Source organism: Ursus arctos, unplaced genomic scaffold (genome assembly GCF_023065955.2).
Source record: "Ursus arctos isolate Adak ecotype North America unplaced genomic scaffold, UrsArc2.0 scaffold_9, whole genome shotgun sequence".
NCBI lineage: Eukaryota > Metazoa > Chordata > Mammalia > Carnivora > Ursidae > Ursus > Ursus arctos.
In genome coordinates this window covers 18,293,546-18,319,036 of record NW_026623111.1, presented here as the reverse complement: position 1 = coordinate 18,319,036, position 25,491 = coordinate 18,293,546, and the positions used below count along the sequence as shown (strand labels likewise).

Below are 25,491 nucleotides of genomic sequence, written 5' to 3'. Positions count from 1 at the left end.
TATCCCTGGTCTCTGGATTGATCTTGTTGTGGAAGAGTTAACGTTGTGTGTTTGTCCTCGGAGGATAAGCAATGTGGGCATGTATGGAGCCTGAGAAGTGTTACACCCATGACAAAATGGGAACATTGTACCAGAACAAAATCTTCTCCCCAGCCTGCCCCCCCTCCCCCGCTTACTTATAAACCTAGTCAAGTATACCGATCTGCAACTTTGGGCTACCTCGGATAATAAAAACGGAATGACCAATAAAATGATAAGGAAAGAGTTTAGGTGGAGCGGATTGCCCTTTATTTTTGGCATTACTTCTGTGCCCGCAGTTCGGGATCCCACGGGGGCCTGGCGGTCTTAGGGAAGAATCACAGTCATCTTCAGGCTGCTCGCAGCCTCCCCTTACCAACTGCTGACTCCATTACCCAGTACCTACTTCTCAGTGTGGTGCTTATGATCGTGCTGCTGCATATGACCCGTGTAATGTAGCCTGCCAGGGATGACAGGGGTGTTCGAGAAAAAAATCTGCATAAAACTTATTTTATTCAAAACCTAAATGTCAAGCGGGATCTTCAGCTTCGTGCCCAACTGCTGCCTGGATGTGAGCAACTCCACAGCATCCCTCCTGACCTTGGAAGGTAGGGCCGTGAGGGCGCCACTTCTGAGTGTGTGCCTGCTGATTTAGACACCTTGGCTTGCAGGTGGCTAAGTCCTGCAGCTCCGGCATCCCCAGACCTCTGCAGTAGGAAACTTCCGCAGGGTTCTTCACAGTACGCAGTGAGGAAATCAGCCGTCAGATGGCCAGTTTGAGGTTAGAAGACTACCTCTTCGATCAAGTGGTCCACTTTTTTTTCACAGTGTGTCCCACAGCGTGGGACAACTGAAAGGCCACCTACTCCACGCAAGGAAGTGAAAGGCTATTCTGACCTGAGATAGGCTTGCTGACAAGCAGCCCAGCCATAGTGTGGGCTATATTAAACCTCTCCATAGATTGAAGTCGTGTGAAAACTCCAAAGCAAAAGAGTTCTTCTGAATTCACTTAGAGCATAGTTTAGGAATATATATGGGGCGCCTGGGTGGCTCAGTCGTTGGGCATCTGCCTTTAGCTCAGGACATGATCCCAGGACCCTGGGATCGAGCCCCACGTTGGGCTCCCTGCTCTGCTGGGAGCCTGCTTCTTCCTCTCCCACTCCCCCTGCTTGTGTTCCCTCTCTCGCTGGCTGTCTCTCTCTCTGTCAAATAAATAAATAAAATCTTTAAAAAAAAAAAAGGAATATATAAATGATGAAAAAAATATAATTGTGGGGTGCTGTAGTAGTTTTCCTGCGTAGATGTTAGGCAATCCAAATCGTACATCTGTACACACACACACACCCCAACACACACCCCAACACACATGACTTCCAACTTAAACATAGTAAAAGATGTTAAAGATCATATAGAAAAAGTTAGGACTTTTGTCCCTATCTCAAGGTACTTGGTTTTGACCTGTTCGAAATGATGTGCTAAAACTCATGAAAAGTCAAATTGAGAGTAAAAGATTAAAATAACAATTCAAGAGAACCATAGATAAATTAAAGGGCTTGCATCATTTTTTGCTAAAGGAATTATGTGGATTATAATGGTTAAAGGGGCAAAAATGGGTAAAGTTTTCCTGGTAGAGTTCTTAATGCTTTTGTATTTCATTTAGTTTATTTTGTTTCTATTATGTGTGATGGCAAATCCAAGGTAAAATCAAATTTGTATCTTTCCCTCAAGAGATTATACTCAGGGTAGAGTAAAATTTTGCATATGGTTAACCGGAAAACATCTTGAAACTCATTAAGTGTTCACCATCAAAAAGGTACAAATTCAGGAGATTTCTAACTGGAAGAATCAGAGAGAGCTCCAGGGACACATGGCACTTACCATGAATCCGGAGGCAGAATTTTATATGGAATAGGTCAGGCACAGGATCCTTTAAGAGCAAAGTAAGTCAAGGAATTTAGGATTTTTTTTTTTTTTTTTTTTTTTTTTCTGGTGACTAAAACCCTGGAAACCAGCTTTGGTGGTGTGGTTGAATTAACCAGGCTTAATTCCTATCACATGCTATTGCAGTATAATAAATTCCTGCAGTTAATGAAAGCTTTTTTTTCCCCCCTGCCTCCTACAGTGTGCTGCTCTGGTTGGTGAAGACCAGCCTCTTTGCCCAGATCTTCCTGAACTTGACCTTTCTGAACTAGACGTGAACGACTTGGATACAGACAGCTTTCTGGGCGGACTCAAGTGGTGCAGTGACCAATCAGAAATAATATCCAATCAGTACAACAATGAGCCTTCAAACATATTTGAGGTAAGGGTGTCCCTTGGTGAAAATTAATTTCTCATTAAACTTGGCTTGGGCCGCAATATGATTATTGGCCTGAAAGCATAACGGGTTCTTACTTTGCAGTCATCAAAAGACTTTTTATCACAGGCAGGCACTTCCGATTGTGTGGGAAAACAATGTTTGCAAAATAAATGGATTTTGTTGTTTTGAGAATTAAGGGGCTAAGGGCCCCCAACAGAGTGCATTAAACTGTGTTGGAATACTAAGGGGGTTGTGAAAGAATTAGTGACAGAGAAGAACAAAAGTCTAAACCTGTTTATTCCTGTCTATTTCCCACAGAAAAGGGCCTAATGTAAATTAATGTGAAATGTTAAAGACTGCGTTGTTTTTTTTATCCAAGAGATCAGACGTCTACCTTTATTTGCATCACAAAGTGAGCAGTTACTCTTATTGTTATTTTGTGATCATATCTCTGATTTCTCTCTGTCATAGAAACTTCTAAATCCAGCTACTCTAATATTTACTTATAAATTAGTAAAAATTCGCTTACCTTTCAATAGTGAAAATTACCTCCCAGGCTCCAGACTCTTATTATAAGCCTACCCTATAATAAGGAATGTTAATCTACTCCTATTAAAGTGTTACTTTGAAAAAAGAAGTTCTTTCTCACAAGAGCAGCACTCGTTTACTTGAAAATAAATGGTTTCTTGTAGGGACAGACATTGAGCGCTCTGGCACACAAGTTGAATAAAGATCGTCCAATCAACCACTTTCCAATATCACAGCCACCCACACCTCCATCATCATCTGACTTCTTCTCCCTAGTATGTGCCAGGCTCCATGCAAAGCACCTGAAGTGTATTTTTTAATCCCACCAGCAGAGACATTTCTTAAACCTCAGTGTATTTGGTTGAAATCTCGAGTCATTAAGAAAGCCAATTTTACAATATTTATTGAGTTTTTCCAGCACCCAGCACATAAAAGGCACTGAATAAATTATTGAGTCATTAAGAAAACCAATTTTACAATATTTACTGGGGTTTTTCAGCACCCAGCACACAGAAGGTGTTGAATAAATGTGTGTTGACTAAAGAGTGAATAGTGACTATGGTAGTATTAATAACAGTAATCATTAATGATAACAACAGTGGCCAACACTTGGAGACCCCCGTGCTCTATAGGTTTCTTCTCACATCTCCCTCAAAACAGCCTATTTTTCAGTTGCCCTGAGGGTCATTCCCACTTTGCCTACGCAGACACCAAGTCTCAGAGAGGTCAAGTGATTTTCCCCAAGGCGCACAGTTGACCAATAAAGATCAGGGAATTGAACCCCAAAAGGATCCGACTTCCCAGTCTCTATCACTGATAGAAAATAGAGTAACAGTGAGGTTGGGTGACAACCATCCCTTGCAAAGACGTATCAAGCTGCTGCTTTGCTGAATATATTTAAAAATAGAACAGACTCGTTCCTTTCAGTGTTGGTTGGTTGGTTGACATGGAAGCAGGGATCGCCGGCGGGGCTGGGGGGTGGGGGCGTGGTGAGTAGCTGGGGTGGCTGTAGGTTCTGGCCAAGGCGAAGATTTTCTAAGATGTCTGAACAGAGTCTTAGAAGAGCATTCAAGGCGATGGAGTCAGGGCTGCGGAGAAGACGCCCTGAAGGTCTGTGGTTAGTTACACTTCCCAGGCTTCTCAGCCGGGTCTTAGAAAGTTCATGTGAGGACTTGGCTAGTTAGAACTGGTAAATTGAACATTCCTCATTCAGTACACTTGTCAGGCGACAGGCCCGTTTTAAGTCATGCTGCATTAAATAAACAGTACTTTAAAAAATGTTCATCTCTATGGACCTCTTATCTAAAAATCGGCTATTCCCTGTTGGGTGAATGCCATGCATTTTGCAAATGACGGCTAGGGAATTACTAATAGACATGGGGGGTGGGGCATGGGCGAGTCAGTGCCTCTCTGGTGGGCTAGTTTCAAAAATTCCCTTCTCTACGACCTCGTGTCCCCATGTTCCGTGTTGTGGCATCTGCGTGGGGCACTTCTCATTTACACCTTTAGGAGACTTGGTTCACCAACTAGTTATATATAGATGCTTTGATCTATGCAAAGACACCCCTTTTGCTTCCCTGTATAACTTTCTACCACTGATAGAATTGTTTTCAATGCTCTCAAACACAAGGTTCATTTAATTTAATTTCTCATTAGCTCATTTTAAACCAGTGACTCTCAACTCAGAGCCGTTTTGCCCCCCAAGGGACGTTTAGCAGCATCTGGGGATAGGTTTGAGTTTTAGGACTGAAGGCAAGAGGCTGCTGCTGGCGTTTCGTGGGTGGAGACGAGGGTTGTTGCTCACTGTCCCACAGGGCACGGGACAGCTTCCCACAGCAAAGAACTATTTGGCCCTAAAATGACAGTAGTGCTGAGGTTGCGAACCCTTAAAAAAAAGAAAGAAGTCACTGAAATTCCCTTTTATGAAACACCTAAGATGAACTGGTCAGCTTTCAGAGAGAAGATACAGTACCGTTAAGAGACTGGATATGAAGAATCAGAAGCCACCTAAAATTATGGAGATTCCCAGGGCCCTGGGACTGAGATGTCAGGAATTCTCTTAGTGACAGCGAAAGTGACCGTTTAGATAACCTGTAACAGTTTTCTCTGATGTCACAAAACTCACTCTTCTTTGTCTGTGCAAAGAGTAAGGCCATATGTGGCAACACTGTGACACAGGCTGCCTTCCCCAGCATTTGCATACAGCCAAGATGCCTCTACTCTTTGCCCTCTAGCGTTAAACTCAGACATCTCTGCTCTAACAGGGAAAAAAAATGTGTGTGTGGAGCATAGGTGGAATTTGCAAATCGTCTCTCCCTGCGAGGGAGGTCCAGAGGCAGGACAGTAACCCTTGATGGGCCACAGCTTTGCGGTGTTTCCTCCAAAGCTGCCTTTTCCCCAGAGCCCTTCCCGGAGCCTGTGCCTTTAAGCCTCTCCCCGTGGACTTTACCCGTGCTCACTTTCTTCCAGTTCTCAAAGCCCTGCCTCATCACATTTGTGAAGGCCTTGTACTTGAGCAAGCCAAACAGTCACGGTTTCCGCCACCCCGATCTGCCAATAACAAGCGTGATCTACCTCCGATTCCCAGAATAAAATGAGGCACCGAGCAGTTCAACACTTTCCCTGACTCAAGCAGCGCATCGATGACTCCCCTGGAAACTGGCCACAGGATTTCTGAATTCTAAGCAAAGCAGAGAGGAAGGGGTATTTAGAGATACAGATAGGATATAGATAGTCTATGGAGAGTATAGCCAAATGTTAAAACCTTGGGAGTAAATGGAAATTTCTTCCTTTGGCCTCTTTCGTACATTTGAATCTAAGTTTAATTTTTATTTGACGTTATTATTTTTTTTAGGATTTATTTATTTATTTTAGAGAGAGCGTGCACAAGCAGGGGTAGGGGCCCAGAGAGAGGGAAAGAATCCAAAGCAGATTCCCTGCTGAGCACGGAGCCTGACGCCCCTGGGATCCAGGTCACGCCCTGAACCGAAATCAAGAGCTGGTCACTTTAAGTGACTGAGCCACCCAGGCGCCCCTCTTTTTATTTGACTTCAAAAGAAAAGAAGGACATAACTGAACGTCCCACTTTGGGAAAGAGTTAATTCCTCAGTGGGAGCAAGGGGGTGCCGAGACGCAGTTGTCCACATTGGTTGAGAAACTGGACACACAACCAACAGTCTCTGCTTGCAAAGCCAATGTTGGGTGTATAAATGCGGGTGACCAGGTTTGATTCAGAAGCCACTTAGAAAAACAGGACGCAGGCTTTTATAGGGGCAGCGTCCAGCGAATCTGATCCATGTGTCAGGAAAACAGGATGCTGTCTCTGGACCGGTTGGTAGCAAGATTTATATTTCAGAATATTGCAACATAACTTCCTTTCCTCGCTTGCCTTTGTGCATTGTTTGAAGAAGGAGAAGAAAGGAGTGCTTTTACAGCATGGCAGTATGTAAGGATGGGTGGCCCGGGATGAGCTTAAAGAGCACACTGGCCCTTCTTCTGGTCACCATGGGCCACCTTGTCCCTGCTTCATTCAAACATCTGCTTTCCATGCCTCCTTGACACTACTGAAGGAGCATCTTCCATTCCTTCGTCTGCTACATCTGAATACAGCCACTTGAGGTTCTTTAGAACATGGCAAGTGAGAGCGTAGTTGTCTCGAGGTCATGACTCATAATATGTTCTGAAGCCTGCCTTTGCTAAGGGGGGGAGAAGGGCCCACAGCTGCAGCCAACATTCATGTCCGCTGATCACGGGGATGCTCAGGAAGGTCTGATACTGTGGACTTTTGTGGGAGACAAGGCGCAGGGTGGTTTCCCGTTGTCTATAAGGTGTGCTGTCATGCCAACAAGGGAGTGGTGGTTGGAAGCTTTCAAGAATACCTGGTTATTCTGAGGGGAATGCAAGTGATTTGATACTTCTTTTGACTTTTAATTGTAGTCTCATTTTTTTCTAAAATGGGCATATAGTATGTACTTATGAAAAAGTTTCAAAAACCTTGGCTATTCAAGTGACTGTGAGCATTTGGGGAGCAGGGCACTTGCTTGTCTTGTTCACTGAAGTTTTTCTAGATGTTTTGTTAGAAAACAACAGAAAGTAAGTACTCAAAAAATATTTGCAACAAAAGGAATAAATTGACCATCATATATTTAGTGATGGCGTGAATTGCATTAGGATATATATAATTACATATAAAGCACAAAGGATCTGTTTCCTAAAGAACCTTAAACCTAGTTTCGGAGGTCAAATGAAGAAATGTGAAACAATTAGCAAACAATGGAAGACTGCGTATGCACGTGTACATATATAGAGGTTTATTAGCAATTAAAAATAATGTAACACTGTATATTCATGTGTATGTGTACATGTCTATTTATATACTCAGGGTTTATATATATATATCTATTAGCAAGTGCAAGACTGTGTGTATGCATATAGACATGTATACATGCATGTGTATGTGCGTGTGTATCCCAGCTAAGGGGGGAAACAGCAAGAATCACATCACCAAGGCTGATACAAGAATAAGAGTGAAGTGTTTTCAAAGAAGGGTTATGAAGGTAAGGAGCTCAATTTACCCAAAGCGAAATATGTACTGATGGGAACGTAGGGATAGGAGAAGCAGGTTGGGCTTTAGGGAGGGTACGAAATTACAGCAGACTGTGAGAACGCAATTGGGACTGTTTAGAATTGGCACAGTAGGAATTAGGGGGCCAGTGAAGGTTTTTAGCAGGAGAGCAATATGATGGAGATCGTATTTAAGCGTATGTAAATTCCCATAGTTGTAAATACTGCGGGCAAGCAGAAAGCGGAAGAAATTGGACAGCAGGCCCTGCTGCATTCTGAACCCCATGCAATGCAGGTACAGGGAAGGGACAAGGTGACAGTAGAGGGGATGGTGTCCAGGGAACAAAGACTTGAAGCACCTCGAAGGAAAATTCCATCAGCCCTGATGAATATGAGTGAGGTTAGGGAGGGAGGTGACAAAGAATGCTAACTCAGAAATATTCCAAAGAGAATCAGAACTTCATGGATATCTTCTGGTTGCGCTTCTGTTCACCTTTAGAAGCTGAAATACTTTCTTAAAACTTGTGAGTCATTTTACAAAGGGGCTCTCCGTCTCTCTGCTGCCTCGGGGACCGAACATATTTAACCCAATCCACAAATTTACGTGGTGTCTGCTTTTTTTCACTTGTCTCCTTGGAGGAAATTCTGCAGCCTTCCATGGTAATGAATTCCTGCTCCTGACTGTGCCTGTGGTCAGACAGACTTTTCTATGAATGGCAAACCTCTTGGAATTTTAACAGAACAACAGAGACAGAAATCTGTATGAAAACAACCCCACCTCAATTTAAGCATCAGGAGAATAAATTCTCCTTTGTTATTTCGGAGACACTGGATTTGTTTACAATAATCACTTCTTCGAGATTTCTGGAATTTCCAATTTGCAATCAATAAATGTTTGTCATTTGAATTAAATTTACAGCTCCCAACCAGATTTTTGCCACACTTGGCAATGACACTTAACGGAGAACATCGACTTCAAGGAAGAAAATAATAGCCATTTAAGTGGGGAGATAATTGGCTGTAACATAAGAACAGTGAAAAATGTTGAAACTCATGGAGACTTATGGAGTATTTTAAAAATTTATGTTGTACTTATCTTTGCATTTGTAGTCTACCACAAAATTCCAAATTCCGGGTATAAATCAGATGTTCATCTTGGAGAGTCACAAATCAGGAAGCAACAATCTGACCCAGCCTGTGTGCTGTTTTATTTTCAGCCTCCACTGTCGGCTTATCTTGTAGCGGGACTAAATAGTGTTGTTGTGTGTGTGTGTGTGTGTGTGGTCATCTACACACCTCAGTTAAAGACTATTTTAGACTTCTTGCTTTGATAACATCTGCCTTATCTTGGGAACATCTGGTTTATCACCCTATTTCCTCCCTGCCATTATGCTGACCACTGGAAAAATAGGGCTCAGGAGTTCTGACCCACAGGGTTATGTCTACCGGAATCAACCCCCACTAATAAATAGTAAGTCACAGGTGCTGGTTACATGACCACCTTCCACCATCACCAACTTTCCTGGGGTTTGCTTTTGTTAATGTAAGTTGTGGTTACAAGACATGGATCGGCTGCTGTTTTTCATGGAAGTCGATCCGGTTCTTTGCCATTTGCAATTTGGAAAGTGAGAATCTATATGTTTAATTAGGCACAATGATTGTAGAATGTAGCGTTTTGTGGGTTTTTTTGTTTTGTTGTTTGTTTTTTTGTTTTTTGTTTTTTGTTTTTTTAAGTAGAGACCAATTATTTCATGCCAGATACTTTAGGTGCTCCGAGATGTAGGTGAACCATTTTATGGGCATAGCTTGGGTTTTTCCCTCCTTCTGCATTCTCTAGGGGGTCATTTACCTACAAATGACCCTGCCGGATTTCTTTGGGGCCAGAAAAGTGGAGACCCACATTCACAAGGAGGAAAACCTAGAGAGGAATCAGGAAAAAGTGGCTCATTGCCTCTTAGATTTACTTGAAAGATATAAATGTAGGTTAAAGTAATCAGGGTTCAGGATGCTGGATTGGACAAACTGTCTATTTGTACAGCGACGGTGTGTGCTTGTCTAGCAGCCTTACACATATGTCGTGTCTGTTTGTCCGTGTCCCCCTGTCTATATGAAATGTCTCGGAGACACAGCCCAGCAGACGGCTCACCTCTGAATGAGATCAACACACAAAGCAGATAAAAAGCTGAACTTTCAAGACTGCATTGTTAAACAGAGAGCCAAATTGTTCTTCTACTCTTCCCTACCCCAGACTTCACATTTTTAACAAGGTTAATTTGTCCCTATAATTATGGGCCTATTCTTTTAGCAATGAAAACTTTTATTGTGGGTTTTATAAAACGAATTGCCTGCGATGTAAAGCAATTTTGTAAGGTGTTTTTTTTTTTCCTTCTTCTCTAACCTGTGAGGTTACTTTCAAGATTGTGCTCTCTCACATATAGTTTTGAAAGCAAAGCAGGATACTGTATTTTACTGTAGCCTGCCAAAGTTGCTGAATTACAAGTAGCTAGAATGCGAGCTCGGGAAAGGGGAAGAGAGGTATAAAGGAAATAAATACACACCCTCATTCTTGGCAAGGGCAAAATTTTATGAAGAGAAATGACTTCTTATCCGTTACGCCATTTGTCCCAAAACAATGATCGGAGATACTTTTGTGCCTTTTCTGTTCCCAAGTGATAGAATGATTTGCATAGTTGGAGACTCTAAACACTATTACCTTGTAGATCTGCCCATCTCCGTTACTACTGCAAGTTATTCATTCAGGGTTTGCGGCCGGATGGGTTAATGAATGACCAGATCTTGCGTAAAATGACTTGGCCTGACTTTTAAACGACTACTTTTTTTTTTTTTTTGGCCAGTCTTGTGATGGGTGTTAATTGGCTCTACAGACCAAGCCTCCTATAGAGTTTTTTTCTTTTTCTTTTTTTCCCCCAGAAGTAGCTTTGTTCCGTCGTCCCCCCCCTTCCCCTTTTACATTCTCTTCCAAACTGAAGCTCAGAGACAGTTCAAGGAGCTGCATGCAGGCGATAGGGCAGGGAGGAGGGAGGACACTCAGTAGCCAAATCCTTGGTGGCTGATGCCCGTCCTTGTGCCAAATCAGCATGATTTATCAGAGCCGTGTCTTCAGTAGGACTAAGTTTAGCGTGAGTTCCTTGGTGTTCCTCACACAATATGCAGAGCTGGAGCTCTGAACTTTGAAGGAAAGCCTCAGAGCAGTTTGCAAAGTGTTGGTGCTTAGTGAATACTAAATTACATTTAGGAAATAGTCTGCTGCTACCAGTTATACTTCATTTTTATTCCTGACACAGACACCTAAATCAGAGAACAGTAACATTTCAGAGATTATGGAAGCAGTTTGGGTATGTTCCAACACTATAATAGGATCAGAATTTTAAGGCCTTTTGTATTATTACCAATAGTCACTTAGTTTCTGCTGCAGTGTACTTTGTAGGGAATTACAGCTTTTACTAAAAAGATTAAAATGCTATTATGCAAATGATTGCAGTATGTTATTATGTTTACAAATTAACATCCATGGCTCAACACACAAATTAAGTAACTCTTCTATCTATGTTATTAAGGATTTAATAAAGTAACTGTTAATAAAAATGGGTAGCTTGGAACACTTACTAGGAAACAATTGTGATTTAACACAGAACTGGAGCCTCGTGTTTCATGTTCTAGGTGATAGAATGGTAGAGTCAAGTTGCACAAAGCACACGGAAGACCCGGGACCGTGTGAACTGCAGCGCTGCTCGTCCGAGATGCTGACGACCACGAACTAAGTAGCTTCAGGCTACAATGTACAGTGGGCGCACATCAATAAATCTAAGCAATGAACACAAACCATTTTCTATTAATAAATAGTTCATTGAAATGATATTTGCCCTCCATTCTGTGTTTGATATGTTCCACGCACGCGGAGAATACTTACATTATTCTAAAATGGAGCTCAGAGCAAATTTCGATGTGGCGAATGAGATTTAGTTGCAAAATATCGCCGTGTGATAAAAGGGGAGAAGGCTAGGTTCAGACTAGGATTGCTTTACAAACAGGCTGCAAATTGCTATTCCTGGCTGTTCATAAGAGATCATAAAAGCAAGGAGATAAGAACCGCCAAGGTCCCTGAGAAATGAATGTATGTGATTATGTTATCTTGTGGGTTGGATTTACTAGACAGACCGACAACACCTTCACTTTAGTCCAACAGGAAAAGTAGAGAGAGATGTAGATTTGGGATAACAAACTTTGTTAGAATGGGGAAGTTCCACAACACTGTAATTAACATGTTTCCAAAGAAACCTGGGATTCCAGTCACTGAATCCTTTGCTAGATCTCAAAATAAGAGCGAGAAGTATCGTCCAATACTAAGCCAAGAAACAAACAACAAGGACACAAAAGAATTATTAGACAATCCTGGGAACTGCTTAATTGATATCTCAAATGTTGGGGGCTTATTTCCCGTAGCTAAATAAAACTGTTGGAGGTGCTGATGTAAACAATAGCCTTTTTAGGTCAACCTAAAAATATATAATCAAATAAAAAAATAAATCAACAATTACCTTTTCAGGTCTACCTACGGAGGGCAACTAACCTAAGCTTCTTAGCGGGAATACCTGGGTGTACTCAAGAAACATGAGCAGGGAAGCAGCCACAAACCTGGTCAAGGTTTGTGTCCTTGCATACAATACAAGCAATTTATTTTGTTCCGAATAGCACCTCTGTTGTTGGAAAACTACTTATGCAAATTTTTGATATCTAGCTTTAGCAAGGCGCCTGGTTCCTTCATTTCCTTCCACATTTGGATAAATTGTGTTGTTCTTCACTCTTCCAAATTTGTCCTTGTGGAAGTGAACACTTGCAAATTGGTTGAAGCTCGCTAAGGGAAAGAAAGGGAGTGGGGAGCGGGAAGAGGAGGGGAAAAAAAAAAACAACAACAACAACAGCAAAAACCGAACCGAGAACAGTTGTTGGGACAGCTTCTGAGTTGATGGTCTGTGGCCTTGTGCCGTTTCCAGGCACCTGATCAAGAAAGTGGTACAATCCTGTTATGCAGGCATTTACTCTTGCCAACAGTCACCTGACATGACCAAGGTTTAAAGTACTTGCTGGAACTTGAGGCAGCATCGTGGAAATGCACGACTATATGTGTGCAGACACATTCACATTCTTTTTTTTTTTTTTTTTTAGGAAAACAAAAAGTGATACTTGCCATAGAAGGGTGGTAAAATAATTAGTCCAGTAGACAAATGCCTTGGCCCATGTTTAAACAGAGCTTTAAGGACACGGTGTTCTCAACAGCCACATATCTAAATACAAACCAGTGTCAGCTGCCATGCAGAGCAGAATGTAATAGCCCGTTCTCACATAGGTCATCGCCAATCCATTTTGGTCGCAGTCACACCGCACATCTGTTTCTGCGTGCTGCAGCTTCTTAAGGTGGCATTTTGGACTTCAGAAGAACACAAACAACCAAGCTATAAATTCCCACTGCTGGAGTTATTTTGAATAAGTGTATACTGTTTCATATTTATAATGGCGAGGCTTCATAATATTCACAGCGAATATATAACACCGATCAGTTCAACAAGCATGAAATTGTATGTTGTCAACTTGTCACATAAATAGAGTCATATTCAGGCTTGCGATAATGTTGAACTAACATTTTTTCCCCCACAATTGTCGAGAGGGTCACAAAGAAGTGGGGAGGTAGCACTTCCTTTGGGGAGATAAACAGTCAGGGCCATTGTAGAGTTGAGATTAGTGTTGATGGGTCCCTTTTCTTCCCTCCCTCCAAAGCACTTGTTTTTCTTGGGTGAATGCTAATTGGCTAATCTGGTGTGTTTCTTCTGTCATCCAATGGTATCATTTTCAGCCAGTGCTAGAAAGCTTTTTTGGGTTGTGTATGTGTGAGTAGCTTTTTCTGTTCTCCTTTAAAACAAATTTTTTTTTCTATTCTTGGAGCGCAAATCAGCGCTAATTGTCATGAAATTCTCTAGCTCTACTCTGGCAAGCTTTCTTGTTGTCTCTGCACCTCCGTTAACTCTTAATTCATTACCAGATCGCTGGGTGAACTCTCCTGCTCTAGGGGAGTTAGAGAGAGGGAGAAAGGAAATTACTGAACCCAAAGTGCACCTTACCAAAAGGGGAAGAGAGGACAGAGGAAGCGTACTCACCAGGAGCTCGGGGGCGACAGCAGAGACCACTTCCCACAGTGGCTGGTATTTCTGCACGGGGGGCGAGAGTAGAAGCCGATGCCAAGTCCTTTTTCACTTTTGAGAAATTCTTAGATGGGTTCGATCCTCCCCATCTTCCTCAAGTGGCCCGAAGACAGAAGTGTTGCAGGCCGTATCTGCAAGCCCAGTGGTTTATCCTGTTAAGTTGCTAACTCAAAACCGCAGGGCCATGCATGAGAAGGCAGATGTCAGCAAGGATTGTTACTCCCATCGGTCGTTTCATCCCGTATCACTTGTGTTATAGGTGGTCACGTTTTCTCATATGGCTTCCAACTTTTGCATAGTTTCACATGGCTTCATGCTTCTGGATTTTTAAAGTTCTTCTATTACTTATTTGCCCATCCATCAAAAAATAATTATTGCCAACTGCGAGCATGCTCACGTGCTTGCCAGTTCTGGGAAGACGGTGGTGGAGAGCAGACAGAGTCCGTGGCGTCCTGGGGCTCATGGTCAGCGATAAAGGCAGGTCAGTAAAATCAAGTGAGGTGAACTGTCTGAGAGAGGAAGCAAAGCGGGGACTTTCTCCACCTGCTCGCTATCCTGGTCATTGCTAATAGATCAATTCGACCCGCCTTGGAATTGGTACACTTATCATCTTCAGAAAGGCCTTCCTCTTGAAGTGGAATTTTTCCGGAGAGCATTTCTCCTCGTCATTGGGGCCGTCTGTTGCAAACCGACAGGGGGGTCCAACAAGCACAGGGCAGTGGGACAGAATGTTTGAAATCGGGAGACCTGAGATCTCCCGCATTAAGGAAAACAGCACTTTGCTCATGGGAATTGCTGAGGGAGCCAACCCAAGGGAAGAGAGCAAAGCTGTCAGCACAGAGTTCTTTCATCCATGTGCCGGGCTGACGTGACCAGAATGTTGCGCCCTTGGCAAAGTATGTGGGGCTCCTTTGGATGAAAACCATTCTGTACCATTTTAGGCCTGTTGACCTTTGTCTCTGAAAATGATATTTCTGTCCAGCCGGAAGGGCTGGCACGCGTTTGCCTATATGTGACATCCCGAATTTGTGGCTTTTCTCTCCTCAGAGCCCTCTGCTCATTGCCTCATGGGATAGTCCTACACAGGGACTGTCTTGTTCCCTTGACCGAGGCATGCACAGGTAGACTGTAGACCTATCCTTTTCTTCTTGTCTGTGGAGGTACCCAGCATTACGCCCCTACTGAGCCATACCCAGTATTTCCTGTAATACCTTGGGTTAAACCTCTTCTCGCCAGTCGTTTCTGAGAAGCTCATTTCTGCTTCTGAATGGTGCTTAGGTAGGGAAAAAGGGTGCCTCTATGATAGGAATGCCCTTGGTTTTTCCACGGGCTCTTGGCCTAAGGACATTAGCTTCCCTGGGTACCATTTCATTTGTTCAGATGTGAAGTTGGAACTTCTCTTTCCCAGACATAGTTCTCCTGGGTGTCCAGGGATCCTGGCCAACTCAGACTCGGTCCAGAAATGTTCTCATGTCAGGATCCTCTTGTGTCTTGCCAGCACATGCTTAGCGGGGACACCCTGCTCTTGTCTGAGCCGCATCTCTCAGCCTGGGTTTTAATTTCAGGCGGTGCTGCCTGATGGGCAGGCTCGCCTCCTGCTCCTACTGGAGGAGAGTCTGGGCGGATGCCTGAGCATTGGACTGCAACCATGCTGCGTGGGCTAAGCGACTTCTCTCTCCTCCTGCTCCCCAATTCCAGGACGCTGCGGGCGGCAGATTTGAGAGTTACTTTAGGTCACGGTGCCACTTTCTAGCTCCTTTAATCCCGTCACCGGGCAATCCCACCAACGTGGCCGAGGTGGCTGCCGCTGTCCTAAAGGAATTTGTGTCAGTTTCTCCTGGGACAAATCTAGTCTGGCTGCTTTGCAATATTGGTTCCAACCGAAAGTTGCGACAAAGACATTCTGTCTGCACGGAACCAAAGACTTGTCTGTGGCTAGATGCATCGGGCAGTAATGGAATGTTGCCTGGTCTTGGCAGATAACAGCCTGGTCATCCACATGGCATGATCCATGCACCATTTAATTTGTCTTTGAATGGCAAATGGGTTTCTTCTCTGAGTCAGCAAAAGGCGTGATACCCTCCAAGAGTACCATGTGACCTCCCCGCTGCTTTTGTGATACAGAGAAACAAAACACCGAGCCCGCGTTTTCCCTTTAGTTGCTGGTTCATTTTTATTTCCAGCTACATGTTTCATAGCTGAAAGAGAAGATGTATGTTGCACAGACAGGATGCATTTTTACTTAATCACGGTGGTTATTTTTATAATTCATACGAGGAGACCTCATTTCTTTGGCCATTATTAACTTAGTATTATTAATTGTCTGAAACATAGCTGAGAAACACACCATTTGTAAAAATGTCTTGGACAAGCCAAACCAGAGGCAGAAAAATCGTACCCTCGTTCTTAATGCATTTTATTCCCAGATAAGCTTCTCCAGCCCTCACTTACCACTGGCTTCTTTTGTTTTACTTACAATTTAAACCAATCTAGTTATCTGTTTTCCGAGCACATGGGAGATTAGAAGAAATGATTTAGAAAGTTAATGAGCTGGTAGAGGCAAGGAGATCATAGCGGGAAGTGGGCCCTGACCGAAGATGAGACAAAAAAATGATAAAAAGTAGGCAAACACTCGAAATAGAACTGTCTAGGACTATTTAGTTGGAAGGCACATAGCCCTGTATTTCTCAGGGCTGTGTTTCTAAACAGCTCCCTACAGTCATTCTGCAACATCACACAATGCTACAAAAATCAGATCTCATAATTTTTTTGTATTACGTTATGTTAGTCACCATAGTCATTAGTTTTTGATGTAGTGTTCCATGACTCATTGTTTGTGTATAACACCCAGTGCTCCATGCAATACGTGCCCTCCTTAATACCTGTCATGGGGCTCAACCATCCAGCCACCGCTCTGCCCTCTGAAATCCTCAGATTGTTTCCCGGAGTCTGTAGTCGCTCATGGGTCATCTCCCCCTCTGATTTTCTCCCCTTCAGTTTTCCCTTTTTTCCCCTAATGTCCTCTGTGCTATTCCTTATATTCCACATATGAGTGAAACCATATGATAATTGTCTTTCTCTGCTTGACTTATTTTGCTTAGCATAATCCCCTCCAGTTCCATCCACGTCAATGCAAATGGTGGGTATTTATCCTTTCTGATGGCCGAGTAATATTCCATTGTATATATGAACTGCATCTTCTTTATCCACTCATCTGTTGAAGGGCATCTCGGTTCCTTCTACATTTTGGCTATTGTGGACATTGCTGCTATGAACATTGGGGTACATGTTCCCCTTCTTTTCACTACATCTATATCTTTGGGGTAAATACCCAGTAGTGCAATTGCTGGGTCATAGGGTAGCTCTATTTTTAACTTTTTGAGGAACCTCCACACTGTTTTCCAAAGTGACTCTACCAACTTGCATTCCCACCAACAGTGTAAGAGGGATCCCCTTTCTCCACATCCTCTCCAACATTTGTTGTTTCCTTCCTTGTTAATTTTTGCCATTCTAATTGACGTAAGGTGGTATCTCAATGTGGTTTTGATTTGAATTTCCCTGATGGCAGTGATATTGGACATTTTTCATGTGTCTGTTAGCCATTTGCATGGCTTCTTTGAAGAAGTGTCTGTTCATGTCTTCTGCCCATTTTTTAATTTGATTATTTGTTTTTTGGGTGTTGAGTTTGAGAAGTTCTTCATAGGTCTTGGATACCAGCCCTTTATCTGTAATGTCATTTGCAAATATCTTCTGCCATTCCGTGGGCTGCCTCTTAGTTTTGTTGACTCTTTCCTTTGCTGTGCAGAAGCTTTTTATTTTGAGGAAGTCCCAAAAGTTCATTTTTGCTTTTGTTTCCCTTGCCTTTGGAGACATGTCATGAAAGAAGTTTCTGTGGCCGATGTGGAAGAGTTTACTGCCTATATTCTCCTTTAGGATTTTGATGGATTCCTGTCTCACATTGAGGTCTTTCATCCATTTAGAGTTTATCTTTATGTATGGTGTAAGAGAATGGTCGAGTTTCATTCTTCTATATATAGCTGTGCAATTTTCCCAGGCCCTTTTACTGAAGAGACTGTCTTTTTTCCATTGGGTATTTTTTTCCTGATTTGCGAAGATTGTTGACCATAGAGTTGAGGGTCCATATCTGGGCTCTGTGTTCTGTTCCATTGACCTATGTGTCTGTTTTTGTGCCAATACCATGCTGTCTTGGTGATCACAGCTTTGTAATATAGTATGAAATCCAGATCTCTTAATTTTTAAGATGGGGGAAATATGAATATGATTTTGAAATCTTTCCATTCAATGCTTCAATAAAAAATTTGGTACTTGAGCAAGTCAACTTCTCAATTCATCTGCACAAGTGCCTATGTGGATTAATGCCTGATGGGAGAGATAAATGAGACATATATACTAACACACATGTATATTTTTAGATCTGGAAGATTTTCATGAAGTTTTGATGTCATTCTATGAGACTTTCCTATATAACAGCACTAAGTAAGAAAATGCTCCATGAAATGTTGAACTTCATTGTATGATCTGTCAGATTACTTGCTCCCTTAAAAAATACAACTGTTAAAATTTCCTCTGATAAAGAGGCTGCTGATTTTTTTTCTCTTGTCAATAGTAAAGCTCTTTGGCTACAGGGCCATTAGTCAAGACAAATACAGCTCAGCAGTGTTATTCTTAAAACAGTAATTCCCCACATTCCTTTAGAATGGAATTACCTAGACTTTCCCCCTTTGTTGCTTTCTTACCCAGTCCCCAAATAAACCACCACCCCAACAATGCGTAATTCATGTGCATATAATCATTCAGAGCACACTAAATTGGAATATCAGTGCTATAAGTAATTCCCCCTTCTTTCTCATTTCGTCTGGAGATCCTTAGAAATAAACCACCAACCTCAGGGCTAGCAAAATAATCATTAAAATGTGCTGTTTGATTTTGGAAGGAGGATTTTAGCTAATGTACAGGACTGAGTTCCCTAAATTTAATTTCTGTCTAGAAACCCAAAGAAGGCTATATGTGTGACTTCTTTATCCAAACTCTCCAGCCCAGCTGTCACCTTTCACCTTAGGGGACAGAATGGACAGCTTGGATTTCTCCATATGGACCCGGAGCTTTGGTTAGGCCATGACCCCTCATTAATATTCAAACTTTGGCAATTTCAAAAAATGCTGTCCACTCTGACTACTGGAAGCAGCCCAGCTCCCCTGGTACTTTCTCACGCTTATCCTTTATACGAAGGCATTTGTGTCTCCCTTCATGTCCCTTTCAGGAGTAATTCTTCCCTTGTTCAATTTTTCCCTTTCTCTTTATGGCTGTCATAATAGCCCCTGATACAGTCAGGCGGCGATGACCCTGTCCATCACTCACCTGCAAGCTATTCTTGAACTAGCGGATGGTCCCTGAGTGACCAGATTAATTGTGCCAGTGGTGGGTCTTTCCACCCGACCTTTCATCCAGTAGCATAAAAGCTGATTCCAGGCTGTGTGCAAGGCTGGCTGCCCTGCCATCTCGGTGCCCTCCGTGGAGCCAAGCAGTGGGAAGGACAGCATCAATGCAAATTAAGTGCAGAGGCACGGATAGAAAAAGGTGGGTAGTTGGGGTTACCAGAAATGAAATCTCTTCCTTTGAGTGCCAGTGGAAAGAAGTCTGAAGGAGTGAGAGTCCAAAGGAAGTTTTCCAGAGATACGATTTTCATAAACTGCATTACAACAATGGACTATTCTAAAGGCTGTTCGTTCTTGTCTGTGTTCAGTTGGAGCCCTTACCAGGCAAAGGATAAACTTTTCAGTCCCTAAATTTAGGAAAGTATTTGTGGCCCTTCTCGGGCACTGAGTGAGTTTTGTCACATGTGCCAAAGAGCAGCTTTTCCTTTTGTGAAGGCCTTTGAATTGTGTCTAGGGCTGTTTCGATGTTAGCTTTCTCATCCCGCAAGCTATATTATTAAAGCGCATGAGGGAAAGGATGGACCCCAAGTTGGTATCTCATCACCTGGCCAGTGCCCAGCACAAAGCCATGCGTGTAAGGAATTCTAGCTCTGACATCTGTTAATGGTTGGATTTACAGTGGTTCTACCAAATTCAGACAGAGAAGGAGAGAGAGAGAGAGAGAGAGAGAGAATAAAATGACCTTCCCAGGCATTCAGACCAATCATGCTAAAAATAAGACATATCAAAGATCTGAGAGTGCATTCTCCAAGAGATGGTTTGTAAATAGAGCCAACAGTGACAGTGGTATGTTGTGTGCTTGCCAGAGAGGCTGTGAACTTACCTTCTAATTCACTTGCTGCTCAGATGAAGATATCTGGGTGTTTTAATGGCAGTTGGGAGCCACGTGGCTGTGTTAAGCCAGTGTGCATTGGCATGTGAAGACACTATTACACGTTTATAGTGGATGTGGAGTATTCACTCCTGTCCCCCATGGGAGAGGGAGTATTTCTCATACGCAATGAAGAGCTAAAGAACTGGTATCTTTCCAGGGTTCCCGAGCATCAGGGGATCTTTGCCTCTGTACAAGGAACCAGCTGTTACCTGGGAGTTCACGAATGGGTGTGGTAACATGTTCCCAACACACTGTTCGCAGCACTGTGCCCATATTCCTGGCCTGTTTCAACTCTCTGAACAGATCCAGGCATCACATTTTTGCAAATATTTTGTTCTTGTTGTAGTTTTCTTATCAAAACTCACAATGGGAGGAATTTACCCCTCGTGGAAAAGTGATTGCGTGATGACACAAGTTTCTCGTGCCATAGTTGCCTGGCAGCTGCCTGATTTCTCAGAAGAATCACACACACAGGCTAAAAAGAAATGGTGGGATGGCGAAGGACGGCTAATTTCCCAAGGCGTTTGGGCTTTTCAGAAGTTGTGAATGTTTTTGGCCTTGCTTTCCTTTATAGGCCGGGATCATTGAAACCAGGGTACAAAAATAGCCAAAGAAGATCCCGTTAACCTGAATTTCTTAGTAGTTTTTGTAGAACAATTGAATTCATGGCCATTTTTGCTATTTTAGCAAAGACCTTGGTGAGTTGTCTTTATTAGAAGGGAACGGTTTGATCAGTCCAGGGCTCTAGGCTGACTCATGTGTTATAAGTCAGTACGCCATCATACAGGACGCTCAAAACCAGGAACTGATTTTATTCATTCTTCAACTGATCCATTATCAACTATGTAAAGAGCACCAACTACGCGCCAGGTTCTCACTCAGGTACCCCAACTACTAAGATGTATGTACTGTGTATACACTACTTCAGACACAGGCGTCGCTTGTCCAGAGAAAAAGACAGCTAAATCTGCTTAGAAGATAATGGCGTGAACTCTGTGGTCAGGCTAGCAATGAAGTGCCATGAAGACACAAACAGAGAGGTGAAAATGGCTGCTAAAACAGAGAGGAAAATTGGGTAAGTGTTGATAGATTATTTAACCACGAGTTTGAGCCCATCAGAGGCTGAACATTCCTATTGACTTATAAAAGGTAGCGAACTGCATTTCTCACCCCTCAGGAGGAAAACAGAATGGTCAGGAAAAAGGACGCACGTAGTAGGCTCTAACCAACATTTCCGGCAAGGCCTGTCTACCTTGGGCTCCGCGATCCAACAGCTCATTAGATTTTAACAAAAGCAGCAGAGCTAACTAAGTGTTCCTCAGTGAGGCACCCCGGGCACTATCTCTGAGAGCCACTGTGACATACAGAACCCGAAGTGAATTAAATAGTCAGCTACAGCAAGCCAAAACTTAAAAAAAGCCCTGAAATGACCAAAAATGGAAACATATTACAGTTATCTGCATTCACAGTACAGAACAAGTTTGGTCGTATTTAAGATAATTCTCTAGTGCCTGCTATTTTTAGCCCAAGGGTAAGCTCCTCTAAGAGTCTTTTAGCATTGCAACCCTTTAACCTGGCCTGACAGACTAAGCCAATAAGCTGTCTGATTTTCCCCGTCCGTCGGGGAGGAAGAGAGATAGCTAAAACAAACCATTTGCGGGGAAAATGTTCGGCCTATCTTGTATTAAGAGCTTTTTTCATATAGATTTTTAAAACATCCCAATATTAAGTGTTGCCTGTCAGAGACCAAAATGTCAAGCTTTGCTGTTTTGAAATTGTAGGCTCATGGTTATAAAAAGAGGATTTTATAGGCCTAGTCTAATGGAAATAAACATTACTCCATTACCTTCGGTAAAACCAAATCTTTACAGTTCAAACTATCATTATTAGTGTCTATGAGAAGAAAGAAACGTTTCCAGGGGGTTTATTTATTTTTTTTAGGCAAAGAAAGATTGGCGAGCTATGCCATAGCAAATGAAAGTTTTCTTAAAGCTTTCCCCTCAGTGACTTTGCAGTGTGTAATTTAAAAGCAGAAAGCAAAGAAAATGCAGTTTTAAAACACTAGGCTGGCCATTCCTGGTATCTTTCTTTCTTACATATTAACAACCCTTCGTGAAACTATTGCTCTTACCCATTCTTGTCTGTCTGTCTCTATACAGTATATGCAAACACCTTTATCCGCTCTTTATTGTTCACACTTTCTTCTTAGTGTGTGTGTGTATGCGTGTGTATGCATGTGTGTGTGTGTGTGTGTGTGTGTTTTGTGTGTGGTGATGTAGGGATGAGCCATCTCAGTTTAAATTGTATGACCACATATGGGGACACTTAAAGTGTCTTATTTCCTACTTGGTTCACCAGAAGAAATGCTGCTAATCATCGAAGTTTAAGAATGTTCCAAGGTTGACCCATTGACTGAAATTCAGAAGACTGAATGTGTCAGTTCAGTATGGGGTGGATTTTAGCCACAGATGCTACCTGTCAAGCAATTGCCAGATATTTATTGAGCTCATATGATATGCAAGGTGTTACGCCAAGTGTTTTGGGAGGGGGGCAAGTTAGAAAGGGGTTTGAAGTAGGACCTCAGTCCTCAAGGAGACTTGTCACCGAGTTGCAGAAATCAGATACTCATGCCCCCAGAGTGGCAGTCAGAAAGCTTTAGGACATTTCTAGAGATGCTCCCGTGTCCCAGATGCACGTCTACGGCTCCTCTCGGACAGAGCGATCCTACCTCAGTGCCCAGCCAGCTGGTCGACATTTCCCTGGGCCCCTGTGAAGTGTCCCGATCACTACCTTTGGTTATGCATGGTTCTGTCTTCCCACAGATGAGGAATTTAGGAGTTAGTATTTAACCAGAACTCAAATTGCCTGGTTCCCACAGCTTCTCTTATGGGAGAAGTGTCAGGAGGATGGAATTGTTCTTTTCCGTCATGAGATCTCAGACACGCCGGCGGGTTGCACAGCCATCTCCTGGGATATATGTGCTCTATTGAAATGCCCTATTGGCTGTTATGTGATCAAGTGGTGGCGGTTTCTGCAGAGGACTGGTGGGATGTGGGCCCCCACGATGCTGCAGCTGTAGTCCTTTGCCGGTGAGGTGTTCTGCGCTTTGCAAGCTCACTCCTGATCTTTACTCCCCTTTAAGACCTCCTGTTAATCTTTAGCACGGGCTGACTCTGTAACGCAGTGCACACCAGGTTGCCTAACTTCTTGTTTGTGTGCTCCCAGGGATCAGAAAGCTGTTTGCTGTTTTTCCCCCAGACCATGTAGGCTCACTGCCTCTGTCTCTCTGTCCTTTGTTGTCCACGTTTGGTCTGTTGCTAAAGACTCCCTCCTTGTTCTTAGGTGAATGTTCACCATCTTCCTCCATCATTTCTTTTTATCTTTCACTAACTCATACTTAAGCGATCACAGCCTCCTTTACTGCTTCCCTTCTTCCTCGGTCATCCTGAAGATGGCATATTCTGCACCGTGCCTTATTGATGATGAAGCTGACCACTATTTTTCGGTTTCTGCTGTGTGCCTAGGCTTTGCCAAAACCTATGGTACTTAGAGGGGTGCTTGGGCAGTTCAGTCGGTTAAGGGCCTGCCTCTTGATCTTGGCTCAGGTCTTGATCTCACAGTTGTGGGTTTGAGCCCTGCATTGGGCTCCACGCCCAGTGTGGAGCCTACTTAAAAAAAAAAAAACCCAAAAAACAAAAAAACCTCCAAAACTAAGGAGGGGTTCAGGAAGTAAGGCTCAGATACTTATAAAAGGAGTTTAAAAATTATCTTCCTTTGGAGATGCACAACTTTATGAGGAGACAATCCCCACCCATGTGACACAATCAGACAGTGGGTGAAATGTGGATAGTCACTCAACAAATCCATATTCTAGGCACCATGTGGAATAGAAGAACTGGCGATTTAACTCCTGCCTTCAGTTTCCATTAAAAACTAACTGTCCTATAAAGAGAGGTGCTCATTGGCATGATATTAGCAAACTACGCTAAGAGGTTTAGAGCTGGGTAGAGATCCGTAAGACCAGTGGGACAAGTGGGAAGCCAGGGTGGTGGAAAAGGAGATCCTCAAGATGGAGAGAGATTTTCATTGGCCAAGAGGAAAGGCAAATATAGTTGACCCTTGACCAACACAGGTTCGAACCGCATGGGTCCCACTTAACGTGGATTTCTTTCAATAAATATATATGTATATATTTTTTCAATAAATATATAATATATAACATATATATATAATATATTATATAACATATATAATATATATAATATATTATATATATGTTATATATTATATATTTATTGAAACATATTATATATATTATATATGTTATATATATTCCTATATAGTACCATGAATGTATTTACTCTTCCTTAGGATTTTATTTTTTTTAATTTTTATTATTTATTTATTTATTTATTTTGGGGATTTTCTTAATAACATTTTCTTTTTTCTAGCTTGCTTTATTGTAAGAATACAGTGTATAGTACATATCACACACAAACCGTGTGTTAACAGTAAGGCTTCTGGTCGCCAGTAAGTAAGCAGTAGTTAAGTTGTGGGGACGGCAAAAGGTGTGTGCAGATTTTTGACTGTGTGAGGAGCAACACTGCCCCTAACCCCGCGTTGTCTAAGGGTCGAGGGTAAATTCAGACATCAGCTTTCATCTCATTACTTACTTAATACTTATTCGTCACCTACTGTGGGCCAGGATGTATGTCAGGTGTTGACATAACTGGATAGGACAGAGACAATGTTATGAGCAAAGTCCGTGGTGAGGAGAACCCTAGGGATGATTGGGAAATAAGGAATAATCCAACAGGGTAGAAGGGAAAGTGACACATGTTGAATAGAATCTTAGAATTGTACTAAATTAATACGAGAGAGCCTTACAGTAGCAATAGGGAACTATAGGCCCAGGCATGTTAAGTAAGTTGCATAAGGGACACCGGCCTTTCATTAAGATGAGTGGGGAGAAGACAGATTATAGGGTTTGTTATCAGGGAAGAAGGGTTATCTTGGACAGAGATTGAGGGCAGGGGCCCAGTGAGCAGGCTGTTGTGGTTTTCGAGCTTGAGATAATAAGGCTGAATTAGGGAGTGATGGTGACGATGAGAGGAAGGGCTGGATGTGGGCGACTTTGTGAAGAAAGAATCGATACAGATCTTTATCACATAAAGTGATAGGTTCAATGTCGCGGTGAGAGAAAAGGAAGTGAAAATGACTGTGGTTTCAAGCCTGGGTGATTTGGAGGATTTGGGGTCAGTTAAGGAAAATAAGAGAATCAGAGGAAGGAGCTACGAGGAAAGATCTAGAATGCAATGTCTGTAGCTTATATAGCACATGGCGTCAGCTGCTGTTGGGAGTCTGTGAACAAAATATAATGATTGAGCTGGAGAGCAGTTGTCGAAGCCTTTCTGAGGAGAGCCATCTTGAAGGAAACGTCAGGGTTCCCCATTGTCTGACATGTTACAGATTTTTGCATTTTTGCTTTGAGGTTGGTAATTTGCCAGACTGCTTCTTGCCAATAGTAATGGTAAC

At 42.6% G+C, this 25,491-nt stretch overlaps 1 protein-coding gene across 6 annotated transcripts in view; it reads left to right on the top strand.

The window, feature by feature from the left end:
* PPARGC1A (PPARG coactivator 1 alpha) overlaps window positions 1-25,491 on the top strand; it is a 299,633-nt gene that overhangs the window by 200,389 nt on the left and 73,753 nt on the right. For all 6 annotated transcript variants that reach the window (XM_057309514.1, XM_057309515.1, XM_048211778.2 and 3 more), the window contains exon 2: window positions 2,141-2,320. In XM_057309514.1, coding sequence (XP_057165497.1) covers window positions 2,141-2,320 — 180 coding nt within the window. The remainder of the gene's footprint in view (window positions 1-2,140; window positions 2,321-25,491) is intronic.